This window comes from Salvelinus alpinus, unplaced genomic scaffold (assembly GCF_045679555.1).
Source record: "Salvelinus alpinus unplaced genomic scaffold, SLU_Salpinus.1 scaffold_43, whole genome shotgun sequence".
NCBI classification, from domain to species: Eukaryota; Metazoa; Chordata; class Actinopteri; order Salmoniformes; family Salmonidae; genus Salvelinus; species Salvelinus alpinus.
The window spans coordinates 325,389-344,045 of record NW_027255984.1 but is presented as its reverse complement, the minus strand read 5'-3'; the positions used below and the strand labels follow the sequence as shown (position 1 = coordinate 344,045).

Below are 18,657 nucleotides of genomic sequence, written 5' to 3'. Positions count from 1 at the left end.
GCAGTAAAATAAAACAATGATAACTACCCTAAACAGTATACAAGGCATATTTACATTAGAGGGAGACATAAAGTGAGGCATAACGCAATCACAGGTGTTGATTGGGAGAGCTAGCTAAGACAACAACGGGTAAGACAACAACAGTTAATCAGCTAAGACAACAACAACTGGTAAAATGGCGATGAATGGGCAGAGAGGGTCAGTTAACTACACACAGGGCCTGAGTTCGAGGCTGGGGCCGACAGATAAACAAAACAAACAAAATGGAGTACCGTGATTAATGAACAGTCCAGCAGGCATCAGCTATGTAGCCAAGTGATCATAGGCTCCAGTGAACAGCAATATATGAAACAGGGAAGCCGATATGGTAGTCGTTACTACGCTGGCAGGGAGATGCCAATGACGCTAGTGTGACGTAAAATATATATTATAATGTTCAGACAAAAAGTTAGTGTAGGAAGCATAAGTTTTTACTCACCAGTGAAACAACACAGTGTGGTTAAATGCTTAATAGTAACTTAGTTGTAGTCACGATCTGGTTCCCTATAAGCACAACCAGTTATGTTTTTGAAGTATCACATATGTATTAATTTATTTCGGGATTCTGGGTAATCCACAGCAGATTTATGGAGAATTGCTGTGGGTGTGTTGAAAATTGAATAGTCTACTATAATAGTATACTTTTACATCGTACATTAGCAATTTATGTTTTAGTAACTACTGTTGTTGGTTTGGCGTCAAAAAAGCCTCTTTATATGTTATTTGCCGAATCTCAGTTTTCCATTAGGGTTTTATGCTAAAGTTCCCTCTTTCAAGTTGGTATCTAACTGGAAAATCTTCTTTAGGAGTGCTATTTTTACCCTGTCGACTACTGATCATTCATCCACACTGTGTCCCATCAATGCAGGTAATTTATGACAAATTTATAAAGTATATGTTTTATAAACTCATGAACACCAGCCAGTTTATTAGCCCGGTTTTGTTAGATTAGGTGTATTATACTTCTACGCCACCAGAGGGGGACATTTAGTCATTTTCCAGGTTAATTTGATATATTTTGATAGTAAAATGGATGACAGTTTATTCTGATGTAGTGAATATGAGACACATGGAAACAATGTATTTATTTATTATAGTAAATTATGAATTAGTAGGAATTGTTAAATCCACTATACGATCACAATCACAATGACTAGACATTTCAATAGTTTTTTTGTTAGTATATTATAGGGCAGATTAATGTAGAATTGCTGTGGGAGTGCTATTTATATCCCGTCACTACTGATCATTCATCCATACTGTGTGTGTCCCATCATTGCAGCTTTGAAAATAAATGAACTATCCATTCATTGCTCCTTCCTGTGTTGACTCACTGACTTGAGGGAAGGGACTAGGAACTAGCTCGATATCTAGGAAGGTCATGCTAGGTTGATATCTAGCTCAAGCTTCACCTCATGCTTTTCATGAACTGTGTGATTGTGTTATCTAGTGGGAACCCGTTAGCACGGTAGGCTCTGGTGCCTTCTTGCGTGGGCTCAAATCGACAGAGAAAATCAACCTGCTTGCTCCTTTATGTTTTGTCAACTTGTCGATATGTTACATTTGATACCAGAGCTACGAGCCATGCGTCCAAATCACTAACCAATCATTCAAAGCAGTGTGCTGATGCCTGTATCACTTTATCAGCAGCACGTCATCAATGACGTCTGAAGCTTCATTTCGTCGAACAACCACCTGATTGGTTTGGTATTGGGCTTGTTCGACACTGCAGGCGACTGCCAACTGACTGATCTACAAATCACTATACATCATAAATAACTAATCATTATTATTTATAAATCAGTCAGCCAGTCAATTTACCCACAATGCAGCATGGATTTGATGCTCTCGATCAAGGCCAGTGGTTTAGTAGAAGACATGAAGGCTACGCTGCTACGGTGTGGGACGTCATCTATAATAATTTGGCTGTTCTAAATTCTGTTTCGCTCAAAGCCTTGAGTAATGAACCTATTTTTGACACAATTGGCTGGAAAGCATCAATGCTTCAGGAAGCTTTGTTTCCCCATCACTACTTTTCAGCATGTTCTCTGTGAAGTAGACTATGGGAGTTTTGAAAACTTTTACAACCTTGGCTTACTGCTAGCGCGCTAGCTGACTGACACCTGTAATCTTTATATTTTGGATTTTGGGGATTTTCCCTGCCATCATTCTGTATGTCTCTTTTGATCTGCAGTTATGTTTTAGTTGGGTTTTGTTAGTTGGGTTCTTACTGGTCTCCGGTAGTTGGGCTCCAGCTCACTGACCATAGCTAGTTGACTAAATAGCTAATGTTAGCTGTCTTGCTAAGAAAACTGCATATAGCTAACATTCTTTGATATTTGGTTAGATGGCGTTATGTATTTCCAAAACGTTGGTTTACTTCAATCACTCAAGTCACGAGTGCAAACGATTAGTTTAATTTGAAGTTCTACATTTGAAGTTATTTCTGTTGTAGTTTACATCATAAGTAATAGGCTGGTCCTCCATATTACTTCACACCTGACTTTGGCATTCTTTGGAATTCTGATTGGTTTTATGTAATAAGATGTAACTTTGCATTGGGACTTAAAACATACATTTCATTTGATATTTTATAAACATACACATACAAATTACAACACCATACAAACATTAACTACATCACACCTGCCCAGACCCACTAGAACACACCTCCATCTCCATTAACTACATCACACCTGCCCAGACCCACTAGAACACACCCCCATCTCCATTAACTACATCACACCTGCCCAGACCCTCTAGAACACACCTCCATCTCCATTAACTACATCACACCTGCCCAGACCCACTAGAACACACCTCCATCTCCATTAACTACATCACACCTGTCCAGACCCACTAGAACCCACCCCCATCTCCATTAACTACATAACACCTGCCCAGACCCACTAGAACACACCTCCATCTCCATTGACTACATCACACCTGCCCAGTCCGACTAGAACACACCTCCATCTCCATTAACTACATCACACCTGCCCAGACCCACTAGAACACACCCCAGTGGCGATTCTAGCATGTAAATCTTGGTGGGGCCTCCTCAACATTTTTTTAGATGCATGCCAGCAAGACACTACGCAACACAACACTTGCAGTAAGATGTTAACATGATCAATCCAATCAAAGCTACTGCACATATAATGTGATTTTACATCATTTTATCTGTGGCCAATGACCTTGAGCCTTCTTGGAAGGCCACTTGTAATATAACTCTATGGCAGGACCCAAAGGGCTGACATTTTGGATGTCTACCTTTACTAAGGACATAAACTTCACCACGACGTATTGTCCCCATGAGTGACAGAACACTGAGTCAATTACAGCGCAATACTCCTATACCTATACCTTGTGACAAGGTATAGGTGGCTCTCATGAGGATTGCCACAGGAAAGGAAGACCCAGAGTTACCTCTGCTGCAGAAGATACGTTTATTAGAGTTATCTACAACTCAGAATGCAGCCCAAATAAATGCTTCACAGAGTTCAAGTAACAGGCACATCTCAACATCAACTGTTCAGAGACTATGTGAATCAGCCCTTCATGGTTGAATTGCTGCATGCAAAAACACTGTTTACTAAAGCTTTGTTAAAGAACAAGAAGGCCCGCACACTGTTTACAAAAAATGTGCTTTTCTTTCAAAAACAAGGACATTTCTAAGTGACCACAAACTTTTGAACGGTAGTATACATCTACATGATGTATTGTTACACCATGTAGGAGCAGTATAGACCTAGTCTGTTCATTATATACATCTACATGATGTATTGTTACACCATGTAGGAGCAGTATAGACCTAGTCTGTTCATTATATACATCTACATGATGTATTGTTACACTTTGTAGGAACAGTATAGACCTACAGTAGCTAGCTACTTAATTAGATGTTGTTTGACTTAATGAAACTGCCTTACATGTGCTGTAGTAAACATTTTTTTATTCGCACTAATCAATCAACACATTCAGGTCCATTTAAAATAATATTTGTCTGAAAATAAAATATGATCCTCAACTGCGTTTTCCACTCCAGTCAGCAGACGGCGATGTGCGTCTTTCAGGCGATGCTGCTAGCGTGACGTATAATCTAGTGGACGGTTCTTAATAAACAGCTCGTCAACCACCTCCGTAGCTTGTTAGCCAACATAGCCGAAAGATTCAAGCTATTTATACGCTTTCAGCGTATATTAGCTACTGTGTTTTAGACACACTTCTGTCGTATCTACTTGTTAACCTATTTAATTGAATATTACGTTATTTTTTATTAGTCAGCTATTGTAGCTGGCTGGTTAAGTTAGCATTAGCCTAGTCGCTAATGATAGCTAGCTAGCTAGCTAACGTCCCCGAACATGAGCTCCCTAAACTACTCCCCTCCCGTTAAAGAAGAGGCAGTCTGCTGGACGGAGAAAGAAGCTCTGGGGCTGAACATTGTCGTGAAAGAGGAGAAGGAAGAGGAGGATGTCACAGTAAAACAAGAAGTAGAGGGTGAGGCTGTTACCGGGAAAGAAGAAGAGAAAGACGTTTCAGTGAAAGAAGAGGAAGACGCGTTCAGAGTGAAAGAGGAGGATGTTACTGTGAAAGAAGAGGAGGATGCAGTTTTTGGAGTGAAGAAGGAAGGAGAGATTACTGTCACATTGAAAGATGAAGATGAGGAGATAGGAGATCTGATTAACACCAGTAAGTACCGCCTTAAATTTGTTTTTAACTTTGAATATTCGGAGTTGACTCGTCAATACGGAGGGCCCTAGGATGATGACTGATATGTCTAGAATCAGACGACGTAGAGAGCAAGCTACCCCTTGTTTTCTCCGTTCCGTTTCCAAAAAGTGACTTAACATACACTACCGTTCAAAAGTTTGGGGTCACTTAGACATTTCCTTGTTTTTGAAAGAAAGCAAAATAAATTGTCCATTAAAATAACACCAAATTGATCATAAAAACAGTGTAGACATTGTTAATGTTGTAAATTACTATTGTAGCTGGATATTGCTGATCTTTAACGGAATATCTACATAGGCGTACAGAACCCTATCTGTGTTCCAATGGCACGTTGTGTTAGCTAATTCAAGTTTATCATTTTAAAAGGCTATTTGATCATTAGAAAACCCTTTTGCAATTATGTTAGCACAGCTGAAAACTGTTGTGGTGATTTAAAGAAGTGATAAACCTGGCCTTTAGACTAGTTGAGTATCTGGAGCATCAGCATTTGTGGGTTCGATTATAGGCTCAAAATGGCCAGAAACAAAACGTTCTTCTGGAACTCGTCAGTCTATTCTTGTTCTGAGGAATGAAGGCTATTCCATGCGAGAAATTGCCAAGAAACTGAAGATCTCGTACAACGCTGTGTACTACTCCCTTCACAGAACAACACAAACTATCGCTAACCAGAATAGAAAGAGGAGTGGGAGGCCCCGGTGCACAACTGATCAAGAGGACAAGTATAGTAGTGTCTAGTTTGAGAAACAGATGCCTCACAAGTCCTCAACTGGCAGCTTCATTAAATAGTACCCACAAAACACCAGTCTCAATGTCAACAGTGAAGAGGTGACTCTGGGATGCTGGCCTTCTAGGCAGAGTTGCAAAGAAAAAGCCATATCTCAGACTGACCTATAAAAATAAAAGATTAAGATGGGCAAAAGAACAGACACTGGACAGATGACTTCTGCCTAGAAGGCCAGCATCCCGGAGTGTTTTGCTGGTACTATTTAATGAAGCTGCCAGTTGAGGACTTGTGAGGTGTCTGTATCAGCAGGTTGTGTTCCTCTGACAGGTTGTGTTCCTATATGTTGTGTTCCTATTTCAGACCACGCTAGCACCAGTGTTCCTATATCAGACCACACTAGCACCAGTGTTCTTATATCAGACCACACTAGCACCAGTGTTCTTATATCAGACCACACTAGCACCAGTGTTCCTATATCAGACCACACTAGCACCAGTGTTCCTATATCAGACCACACCAGTGTTCCTATATCAGACCACACCAGTGTTCCTATATCAGACCACACTAGCACCAGTGTTCCTATTTCAGACCACACTAGCACCAGTGTTCCTATATCAGACCACACCAGCACCAGTATTCCCAGCACAGTGGTAGGCTTGATTACCAACAACGACGACACGGCCTACAGGGAGGAGGTGAGGGCCCTCGGAGTGTGGTGTCAGGAAAATAACCTCACACTCAACGTCAACAAAACAAAGGAGATGATTGTGGACTTCAGGAAACAGCAGAGGGAGCACCCCCCTATCCACATCGACGGGACAGTAGTGGAGAGGGTAGTAAGCTTTAAGTTCCTCGGCGTACACATCACGGACAAACTGAATTGGTCCACCCACACAGACAGCGTTGTGAAGAAGGCGCAGCAGCGCCTCTTCAACCTCAGGAGGCTGAAGAAATTCGGATTGTCACCAAAAGCACTCACAAACTTCTACAGATGCACAATCGAGAGCATCCTGTCGGGCTGTATCACCGCCTGGTACGGCAACTGCTCCGCCCACAACCGTAAGGCTCTCCAGAGGGTAGTGAGGTCTGCACAACGCATCACCGGGGGCAAACTACCTGCCCTCCAGGACACCTACACCACCCGATGTCACAGGAAGGCCATAAAGATCATCAAGGACAACAACCACCCGAGCCACTGCCTGTTCACCCCGCTATCATCCAGAAGACGAGGTCAGTACAGGTGCATCAAAGCAGGGACCGAGAGACTGAAAAACAGCTTCTATCTCAAGGTCATCAGACTGTTAAACAGCCACCACTAACATTTAGTGGCCTCTACCAACATACTGACTCAACTCCAGCCACTTTAATAATGGGAATTGATGGAAATGTATGTAAAAATGTATCACTAGCCACTTTAAACAATGCCACTTAATATAATGTTTACATACCCTACATTACTCATCTCGTATATGTATATACTGTACTCTATATCATCTACTGCATCTTGCCATCTTTATGTAATACATGTATCACTAGCCACTTTAAACTATGCCACTTTATGTTTATATAGCCTACATTACTCATCTCATATGTATATACTGTACTCTATACCATCTACTGCATCTTGCCTATGCCGTTCTGTACCATCACTCATTCATATATCTATGTATATATTCTTTATCCCTTTACACTTGTGTGTGTATAAGGTAGTAGTTGTGGAATTGTTAGGTTAGATTCCTCGTTGGTTATTACTGCATTGTCGGAACTAGAAGCACAAGCATTTCGCTACACTCGCATTAACATCTGCTAACCATGTGTATGTGACAAATAAAATTTGATTTGATTTGATCAGACCACACCAGTGTTCCTATATCAGACCACACTAGCACCAGTGTTCCTATATCAGAACACCACTAGCACCAGTGTTTCTATATCAGACCATACTAGCACCAGTGTTCCTATATCAGACCACACTAGCACCAATGTTTCTATATCAGACCACACTAGCACCAGTGTTCCTATATCAGACCACACTAGCACCAGTGTTCCTATATCAGACCACACCAGTGTTCCTATATCAGACCACACTAGCACCAGTGTTCCTATATCAGACCACACTAGCACCAGTGTTCCTATATCAGACCACACCAGTGTTCCTATATCAGACCACACCAACACCAGTGTTACTATATCAGACCACACTAGCACCAGTGTTCCTATATCAGACCACACTATCACCAGTGTTCTTGTTGCTTCAGTTTTCCACTTCGGCTTGTTATTTCATTCTGTTATTTTCTTCTTGTCCCATCGGCCATGGTCATAGGAGCTTATATTAATTAATCCCCTCTGTTGCAAACCAAATGCTAGGCTATAAACATGGGGTAATAATGTCTAGATAGTTCTTTCTAGTGGACATTAGTTTATGAATTGCCTGGCAGGGCTGTGGGACAGTGGATATTAGTTTATGAATTGCCTGGCTGGGCTGTGGGACAGTAGAGATTCGTTTATGAATTGCCTGCTTGGGCTGTGGGACAGTGGAGATTAGTTTATGAATTGCCTGGCTGGGCTGTGGGACAGTGGAGATTAGTTTATGAATTGCCTGGCTGGGCTGTGGGACAGTAGAGATTAGTTTATAAATTGCCTGGCTGGGCTGTGGGACAGTGGAGATTAGTTTATGAATTGCCTGGCTGGGCTGTGGGACAGTGGAGATTAGTTTATAAATTGCCTGGCTGGGCTGTGGGACAGTGGAGATTAGTTTATGAATTGCCTGGTTGGGCTGTGGGTATGAATTGCCTGGTTGGGCTGTGGGACAGTGGAGATTAGTTGATTAATTTCCTGGCTGGGCTGTGGGACAGTAGAGATTAGTTTATAAATTGCCTGGCTGGGCTGTGGGACAGTGGAGATTAGTTTATGAATTGCCTGGCTGGGCTGTGGGACAGTGGAGATTAGTTTATGAATTGCCTGGTTGGGCTGTGGGACAGTGGAGATTAGTTTATAAATTGCCTGGCTGGGCTGTGGGACAGTGGAGATTAGTTTATATATTGCCTGGTTTGGCTGTGGAACAGTGGAAATTAGTTGATTAATTGCCTGGTTGGGCTGTGGGACAGTGGATGTGTAGGAATGATTCAAATAGAACTGTTAACAGCCATTACCCGAGTAGTATTGTGAATAACTAATGGCTATTAACCAATCAGCATCCAGGATCCAAATGTTGTGTTATAATGAAATATCTAGTCTGGATTAAACCTCAATAGGAAGACTGTTTTATCATATGGTTTCATTCAGGTCTCTGTTTAACTAAATGTGTTTGTCTTTGGCAGGAGAGAGACAGGGTCCCTGTGATAATCTGTTCACTAGGAGATAACTAGCTAGCCATTTCACATCGGTTACACCAGCCTAATCTCGGGAGTTGATAGGCTTGAAGCACAGCGAAGAGCTTCTGGCAAAACGCAGGAAAGTGCCGTTTGAATGTATGCTTACGAGCCTGCTGCTGCCTACCACCGCTCAGTCAGACTGCTCTATCAAATCATAGACTTTGTTATAACATAATAACACACAGAAATACGAGCCTTAGGTCATTAATATGGTCCAATCCGGAAACTATCATCTCGAAAACAAGACGTTTATTCTTTCAGTGAAATACGGAACCGTTCCGTATTCTATCTAACGGGTGGCATCCATAAGTCTAAATATTCCTGTTACATTGCACAACCTTCAATGTTATATCATAATTACGTAAAATTCTGGCAAATTAGGCGGCCCAAACTGTTGCATATACATATGACTCTGCGTGCAATGAACGCAAGAGAAGTGACACAATTTCACCTGGTTAATATTGCCTGCTAACCTGGATTTCTTTTAGCTAAATATGCAGGTTTAAAAATATATACTTCTGTGTATTGATTTTAAGAAAGGCATTGATGTTTATGGTTAGGTACACATTGGAGCAACGATACGCACCGTATCGATTATATGCAACGCAGGACACGCTAGATAAACTAGTAATATCATCAACCATGTGTAGTTAACTAGTGATTATGATTGAATGATTGATTGTTTTTTATAAGATCAGTTTAATGCTACCTAGCAACTTACCTTGGCTACTACTGCATTCACGTAACAGGCAGGCTCCTCGTGGAGTGCAATGTAATCAGGTGTTAGAGCATTGGACTAGTTAACTGTAAGGTTGCAAGATTGAATCCCCCGAGCTGACAAGGTAAAAACCTGTCGTTCTGCCCCTGAACGAGGCAGTTAACCCACCGTTCCTAGGACGTCATTGAAAATAAGAATGTGTTCTTAACTGACTTGCCTAGTTAAATAAAGATTAAATAAAGCTGTACATTTTTTTTTACCGATTTCCGATTGTTATGAAAACTTGAAATCGGCCCTAATTAAACGTCCATTCCGATTAATCGGTCGACCTCTAATATAGACTACTGCTGCTACGACCCTGTGATATTCTGTTCACTAGGAGAGTCAGTATCTATATAGACTACTGCTGCTATGACCCTGTGATATTCTGTTCACTAGGAGACTCAGTATGTATATAGACTACTGCTGCTACGACCCTGTGATATTCTGTTCACTAGGAGAGTCAGTATGTATATAGACTACTGCTGCTATGACCCTGTGATATTCTGTTACTAGGAGAGTCAGTATGTATATAGGCTACTGCTGCTATGACCCTGTGATATTCTGTTACTAGGAGAGTCAGTATGTATATAGGCTACTGCTGCTATGATTGCCCAGTTTATCCCCCCCTCCTCTCCATCAGACTCTGCTGAGCATTTTGGAAATTATTTACTTTTTGTCTAACAAGGTGTACCCCGTGAACCCCTTAATTCAAGGATACCCTTATGAAACCCCCTAATTTAAGGATACCCCCGTGAAACCCCTTAATTCAAGGATGCCCCCGTGAAACCCCTTAATTCAAGGATACCCCTGTGAAACCCCTTAATTCAAGGATGCCCCCATGAAACCCCTTAATTCAAGGATGCCCCCATGAAACCCCTTAATTCAAGGATGTAGAACTTGTGTTCAGTGCCTCTTTGTGTCTGGTGATGTAGTCTGGTGATATACCAGGGACTGGGGATGCAGTTAGGTTTGTATACAGTCTGGTGATATACCAGGGACTGGGGATGCAGTTAGGTTTGTATGCAGTCTGATGATATACCAGGGACTGGGGATGCAGTTAGGTTTGTATGCAGTCTGGTGATATACCAGGGACTGAGGATGTAGTTAGGTTTGTATGCAGTCTGATGATATACCAGGGACTGGGGATGCTGTTAGGTTTGTATGCAGTCTGGTGATATACCAGGGACTGAGGATGCAGTTAGGTTTGTTTGCAGTCTGATGATATACCAGGGACTGGGGATGCAGTTAGGTTTGTATGCAGTCTGGTGATATACCAGGGACTGGGGATGCAGTTAGGTTTGTACAGTCTGATGATATACCAGGGACTGGGGATGCAGTTAGGTTTGTACAGTCTGGTGATATACCAGGGCCTGGGGATGCAGTTAGGTTTGTATGCAGTCAGGTGATATACCAGGGACTGGGGATGCAGTTAGGTTTGTACAGTGTAATGATATACCAGGGACTGGGGATGCAGTTAGGTTTGTATGCAGTCTGGTGATATACCAGGGCCTGAGGATGCAGTTAGGTTTGTATGTAGTCTGGTGATATACCAGGGCCTGGGGATGCAGTTAGGTTTGTATGCAGTCTGGTGATATACCAGGGACTGGGGATGCAGTTAGGTTTTCATAATCTCACCGTCACCAAGTTTATTTTTAATGATGTAATGTTGTGAAAACTGACCTCAAGTTATTGAGAGATCTAGTCTGGATTAAACCTCATATGAAGACAATTTTATTTAATGCAGGTTTCATTCATGTCTCTCTGTTTAACTAAATAATCTGTTTGTCTTTGGCAGGAGAGAGACCAGACTCTGACAGCGGGAAGAGTTCCTCAGAGGAAACCGACCCGGAGACGCCTAACCAACACCACTGCTCCCACTGTGGAAAGAGTTTTACTCAGTTAGGGAGTCTGAAAACACATAAGAGAATACACACTGGAGAGAAGCCTTACCACTGCTCCTTGTGCGGAAAGAGTTTTAGGTGGTTAGGGAACGTGGAAAGGCATGAGAGGACACACACAGGAGAAAAGCCTTTCCAATGTTCCCATTGTGGAAAGAGTTGTACCCAGTTAGGGAGCCTGAAGGAGCATGAGAGAATACACACAGGAGAAAAGCCTTACCAATGTTCCCATTGTGGAAAGCATTTTGCCCAGTTAGGAAACCTGAACCAGCATGAGAGGACACACACAGGAAAAAAGATGCACCACTGCTCCCACTGTGGAAAGAGATTTACCCGGGTAAGGTACCTGAAAGAGCATGAAAGAATACATACAAATATACAGGAGGAGAAGACATACCACTGCTCTCATTGTGGAAAGACATTTTCCCAGTCAGAGGACCTGAAAACACATGAGAGAATCGAGAGGCTGTGTTCTGACTTGTGTTTTTGACTGAGAATTTTTTGTTGTTGTTGTTTTGTTTCTTAAGGGATCAGCTTAATATTGCAGAAAGAATGTTGCTTCCATCAATGTCCATTTTGGATTTGTTGATTCCATTTTTCATCCATTTTGGATTTCTATTTGCCATATATTTTTCAACTGTGCAGTGATGCTTCACAAAATTATTGAACCTTTCTATTCTCATAGCTTCTACAGATTGTAAATAAAAAAAAAAAAATGTTTTGCTAAAATAATTATTATTTTATTGATTGATTGACTATGGCTTTTCAAATCACCCAGTATTGCTATCTGCAGCGTTAGTTCTAGGCAAACGTTGCAATTCTTCAGCCATTCCTGGACCTGTGATCAAAAACGAGCTACATATGGACAATACCAAAATAAATTATCTAATGACTCTGCCTCACAGCAGAATCTGTAGAGCTGGGAAGATTGTATCCCCCATATATATAACATTCTATTAGTTGCAAGAATTTTGTATAATAATTTAAATTGAAAAATGGAATCGGTACATCGAAAATCTCTTCCCAACTATTTTGCAATTTATATGGCACAGCTGTCAGTTTTTTGGTCCTTAAATTAAATTGGTATATGTTTTTATTTATCACACTTTTCTTTAACCATTTATGTTCTTGAATGCAGGGTCGACATACATGTTCCTTACTTTCTTCCCCTTCTACTTGCCTCTAATGCTGCAAATAATTGGTTGTAATTTTGGGTAGAGCAGACATTTCCTTTATGTCTGTGTTAGCATGTGTGATATAACTCCACCAGTCCTATTTATGATATCATTCACAAAAATTATACTTAAAAAAAAAAAAAATCTTCGAAAAATACGTTTTTTTAAATCAATTAGTATATTTGAGTTTACCAAAATATTTGTTGTATTATTGGTTCTGGGTTTTCAGGTGGATTAAACTGAAATTAAAATTGCAGTGAGAATGTGTGTTTTTGTTTGGGCTGTCAGACTTGAGTTTAGTTTTTGTAATGTTAGTGCACAAGAAAAACATTTTGGGGTGATTAATCCATTTTCTGAAGGGTTAAAAACACACTGAAAACATGCAAAATGCATCCTGTATACGGCTACAATCTACAACGCCATGTAGAAACAAGATGACATGGAGGTTAAATAAAGTCTGCTTTATTAATTAAACATATTTTGACACGTCATTGGGGTTAAATAAAGTCTGCTTATCAATGGAACATATTTTGACACGTCGTGGAGGTTAAATAAAGTCTGCGTTTATCAATGTAACATATTGTGACCCGTCATGGAGGTTAAATAAAGTCTGCTTTATCAATGTAACATATTGTGACCCGTCATGGAGGTTAAATAAAGTCTGCTTATCAATGTAACATATTGTGACCCGTCCACTGTGGGGCGCTGTAGAGTCATAATATCCACAACAACAACAGTTCAAACAGGGAAATGGTTCACATCGTTTTTCCACCATTAATTTTCCCCACAGGGCTGTGTTTTGTTTAGGCGTACCCCGGTGTGACGTTTTGATAACAATGTAAATCTCTCTAGGACAAGGTGACTGAGGGTGAATGTACACTAGATAAATAGCGGTAAACTGCTGTGTGCGGCTTAGGCCGCCCGTTGTGACTCCGTCAAGAATTCAGCAGAGCAAGTTTGTATGAAGGTCTGGTTATTAAATGGGTACATAGTTCAATAGTAATATCCTCTAAAACGCTCTGGTGACAAACTTTGCTGCCCTGTTTCCAATTGCCACATGGCTGGGAGAACCTATTCAAGTATGTAAATAGATTTTGAAAATGTAAAAAAACAACAATGTATAATTAGCTAACTAGCTACAGTGCAGGCTAACTGAGCTGCTAAATGAGCTAGCTAGTTGGCTATCTAACCAACTTCACATTCTGTATAGATAGATAGCTAGCTATCTAGCCAACTTCAAATACTGTATAGCTAGATAGCTAAGTGAATGAAATATCACCAGCTGACTTACCTAACGTCATATTAGCTAGCTGTCTTGATGTATTTATCACTGTAAAAAACAAACTCCAAATGCATTTGTAGGTAGCTAGCTAACAGCCATGGAAAGGATAGCAGCCCCAAATGCAGCCCAACGGCTATTCTGGATAGGGGAGGTACTTTTGTGTAGTTCCTGTCCCTAGAAGTGAGGACGGAGATAATAGTAACATAATATTCAGTGTAGTGTAATTTGACTATAATGAAGTGTGTTTCTTGTGAGGTTTTCTGTCCTCAGATAAAGAGCACTATGAAAGCCAGTCAACATATGAAGAGGTCCCAATGAAGAGCAGTGGTTCTCAGTCCTGGGGACTCAAAGAGGGGCACATTGTTGTTTTTGCCTTCGCACTGCACAGCTGATTCAAATGATCAACTCATCATCAAGCTTCAAGAGGTATTTATGTATTAATTTGTGATGCTATCCTTGATATGATCCTGTTATTGTCACATGCTACACATGTACATATGTGTGTCCATCCATCTATCAATCCAATGTTATCATGATTTGTTATCAGGGATATTATACTTTAGTAATCCACAATGACCTGGTGATGTAACAGTCTAATAATTACATTGTCTTCCATATTCCTACAGATACCTTGTAACTGGAGATTCCTTCAAAACGATTGCCTACAGTTACCATGTAGGGCACTGCAAGGTTGGGTGACCAGGGTCATCTGGGACTGCCTCCTGGAGGAATTCAGGTGTGTGAAGGCTACCTGTGTCCTGCGTAACTTCATGAGGATAGACACGCGGACCAGGAGGGGATCTGCAGCTCGCCGCCGTGTCCCAGAGGAGGAGTTTGCTGCTCTGCAGGATGTTTCAAAGATGGGGTCCAACAACGTAGCAAAAGAGGCAATCCGTGTGCAGGAGATCTTCACCTCCTACTTCTTCAAAGAGGGTACTGTTCCCTGGCAACACCATAGACTACACTATGCACAACCAAAGGCTCTTTTAAGAGCCATCCACATTGCAATAAGAGTATTCTTCCATTTACTTAGCTATGTCAACTGCAGTTATTCAATTCCCAATTTCTCTCCCTTTGATTTCTACTTCTCAGGTGAGGGTGCTGTTTAGGTAAGGGTGTGATGTCTGTGCAAAAAACAAAACAGGCGGTTTTAAATCACCCATATTGAAAAAATGGAGAACAATTAGACACCCTATAACCCACACCTACACACTCATGTATCAATCTGATTAATGGATTGTGTTGTGCAGTAAGCAGGCTCAGGTGTATAACTGTTGCTCCTTCCACCTTCAAAGAATAGGCAAGAGGGCCAACCATGGAGAATAGTAAGACACTTCATTATTTCTATAACTACGCTATATTGTTTGTCCTCATGGGTCCGTTCATGTTTTTCAGCATAAAGTACTCTGCAGCCACTTAGTGTGGTGTGGACACCAGGTGAGGCCACAAACAGATTCCTGTTGAACACTGTCGCTTTAACTACCTTATTTTCTCAATAACAGTCTCTCCTTCACTTCATCCCTCTCTCCCCTTCTCCCTAAATCCTCTAGGTTATATCAGCTGTGTCGGTGAACCCCTCCTGCATCTGAACTGGCTACATAGAGGGCACAGCATGATCATAGGTGAGAGGTCACTTGGTCAGGTCAACAGGAAGTACTATTAAAGATATGCTTTACATTGAAATACAGACAGAGATGCAGTAGTCCCAGAGTTAATGATCCAAGGTCAGTTTATATTATACAGGAAGTATTATTAAAGAGATGCTTTACATTGAAATACAGATAGATGCAGTAGTCCCGGAGTTAATGATCCCAGATCAGTTTATATTATACAGGAAGTATTATTAAAGAGATGCTTTACATTGAAATACAGATAGATGCAGTAGTCCCAGAGTTAATGATCCAAGGTCAGTTTATATTATACAGGAAGTATTATTAAAGAGATGCTTTACATTGAAATACAGATAGATGCAGTTGTCCCGGAGTTAATGATCCCAGATCAATTTATATTATACAGGAAGTATTATTAAAGAGATGCTTTACATTGAAATACAGACAGAGATGCAGTAGTCCCAGAGTTAATGATCCCAGGTCAGTTTATATTATACAGGAAGTATTATTAAAGAGATGCTTTACATTGAAATACAGATAGATGCAGTAGTCCCAGAGTTAATGATCCCAGGTCAGTTTATATTATACAGGAAGTATTATTACAGAGATGCTTTACATTGAAATAGAGATAGATGCAGTTGTCCCGGAGTTAATGATCCCAGATCAATTTATATTATACAGGAAGTATTATTAAAGAGATGCTTTACATTGAAATACAGACAGAGATGCAGTAGTCCCAGAGTTAATGATCCCAGGTCAGTTTATATTATACAGGAAGTATTATTAAAGAGATGCTTTACATTGAAATACAGATAGATGCAGTAGTCCCAGATTTAATGATCCCAGGTCAGTTTATATTATACAGGAAGTATTATTACAGAGATGCTTTACATTAAAATAGAGATGCAGTAGTCCCAGAGTTGATGATCCCAGGTCAGTTTATATTATACAGGAAGTATTATTAAAGAGATGCTTTACATTGAAATACAGATAGATGCAGTAGTCCCAGAGTTAATGATCCAAGGTCAGTTTATATTATACAGGAAGTATTATTAAAGAGATGCTTTACATTGAAATACAGATAGATGCAGTTGTCCCGGAGTTAATGATCCCAGATCAATTTATATTATACAGGAAGTATTATTAAAGAGATGCTTTACATTGAAATACAGACAGAGATGCAGTAGTCCCAGAGTTAATGATCCCAGGTCAGTTTATATTATACAGGAAGTATTATTAAAGAGATGCTTTACATTGAAATACAGATAGATGCAGTAGTCCCAGAGTTAATGATCCCAGGTCAGTTTATATTATACAGGAAGTATTATTACAGAGATGCTTTACATTAAAATACAGATAGAGATGCAGTAGTCCCAGAGTTGATGATCCCAGGTCAGTTTATATTATACAGGAAGTATTATTAAAGAGATGCTTTACATTGAAATACAGACAGAGATGCAGTAGTCCCAGAGTTAATGATCCCAGGTCAGTTTATATTATACAGGAAGTATTATTAAAGAGATGCTTTACATTGAAATACAGATAGATGCAGTAGTCCCAGAGTTAATGATCCCAGGTCAGTTTATATTATACAGGAAGTATTATTACAGAGATGCTTTACATTAAAATACAGATAGAGATGCAGTAGTCCCAGAGTTGATGATCCCAGGTCAGTTTATATTATACAGGAAGTATTATTAAAGAGATGCTTTACATTGAAATACAGACAGAGATGCAGTAGTCCCAGAGTTAATGATCCAAGGTCAGTTTTGCATTTCACCTCCTGATTGATGACTAACAATGTTAGAATAAAAAATAAAAACACAAGGCTTAAACATGCTCTCTCTCTCTCCATCTGTCTCTCGTCTGCAGATAAGTTTTGATGTGAGTCCCCAATCCCATCATCGCCACCTCACCCTCTTTTAAGATAACCTTTAGGCCGACGTGAGACACTATTATGTAATTGTGATGAACTGAGAGAATATTTCGGTAGCACTGTGATTCATTAATCATGTGCTGCCTTCCCTGCTCCTATGTGTTTACCTTTTTCCCTTTCTGTCTTTTACACCTCTCCCGCCACCTCCTCTTTCTTCCTAATGCACAACAGATGTGCATTGAAGTACAGATTGAACTTGTATTTATAACACTTGGATAATGAGCTTTTCAATAAAGCGTTTCACATTCTCTACTGGTTGAAATTAAGTGTAATGTGATGAAATACTCCACCTATCCTGTGTTTATCAGATCAATGCAGATGAAGGGCATTAGATGTTGAGATGAACCGGTGTTAGAGTATTTACATGATGCATAGGAAGTGTAGTGTTCTGTTTTTTAACATTATATTTCTGTATATATGAATTAACTAGTTAAATCCTGTTTCTAGTCTATTAGTTACAATGTGTAACCATTGATGTCCCAGGACCAAGATTGGTAAACACTGTTGAAGTGTATAATTGTAATACATACATGAAGACACAGCGTCATTCAAAGACTGGAATGTGATACTCCTGGTATTGGATATGACTGAAAAATAATCTCAAAGACATTCATACCTAAACTGCACCTTTATTTGCCAAGGTAGAGTACATGATCAGTGAATATATTAAATGTACAGGCTACAATGTGAGGATCTCATGCATGGTAATAACTACATGTATATACGACTTGCATCCTTGGCACAACATATTATATTCTACTCAATCCATAGGCTTCATTAATGTCATTCAGGCTGTTTTGAAGTTGATACAACTGGCTATGATAGCTGAGGTTCATAGCTAGGTTCTGAACTAATATGTATACCAAACGTTTGGGTCTATACAAAGATCGGCTAAATAGCTAGCTACACATCCATGGGCATACAGGGATTTTAATCATCCACTGCACAATAAGAACATAGCTAGCTACGTGATTTCATCTATCTGCATGACAAATATCAGCAAGGAAAGCTTACAAAATTGTACATTCAATTTGCAGTAAATTCTTCAGCAAGCTAGATTCTATACATCCACTGTTTCCCAAAACGACAGTCTGGTTTGCCGGTTGTTTCAGGAGTCCCTAAAAC

At 40.2% G+C, this 18,657-nt stretch overlaps 2 protein-coding genes, 1 long non-coding RNA gene and 1 pseudogene across 3 annotated transcripts in view; 3 read left to right on the top strand and 1 right to left on the bottom strand.

The window, feature by feature from the left end:
- Window positions 1–18,657, top strand: part of LOC139567094 (zinc finger protein ZFP2-like) — a 303,695-nt gene that overhangs the window by 115,230 nt on the left and 169,808 nt on the right. The gene's annotated exons all lie outside the window — the stretch shown is intronic.
- LOC139567104 (zinc finger protein 271-like) overlaps window positions 1–18,657 on the bottom strand; it is a 58,253-nt pseudogene that overhangs the window by 5,533 nt on the left and 34,063 nt on the right.
- LOC139567092 (zinc finger protein 239-like) lies at window positions 4,135–12,967 on the top strand. The gene is made up of 2 exons (XM_071388579.1): window positions 4,135–4,731; window positions 11,427–12,967. Exons 1-2 carry the CDS (start codon window positions 4,404–4,406, stop codon window positions 12,017–12,019), a joined length of 921 nt encoding a protein of 306 aa, XP_071244680.1. The 5' UTR covers window positions 4,135–4,403; the 3' UTR covers window positions 12,020–12,967.
- On the top strand, window positions 13,465–18,106 carry LOC139567100 (uncharacterized). The gene is made up of 3 exons (XR_011673224.1): window positions 13,465–14,412; window positions 14,613–15,608; window positions 17,469–18,106. It is a non-coding gene; the product is annotated as an uncharacterized lncRNA (long non-coding RNA).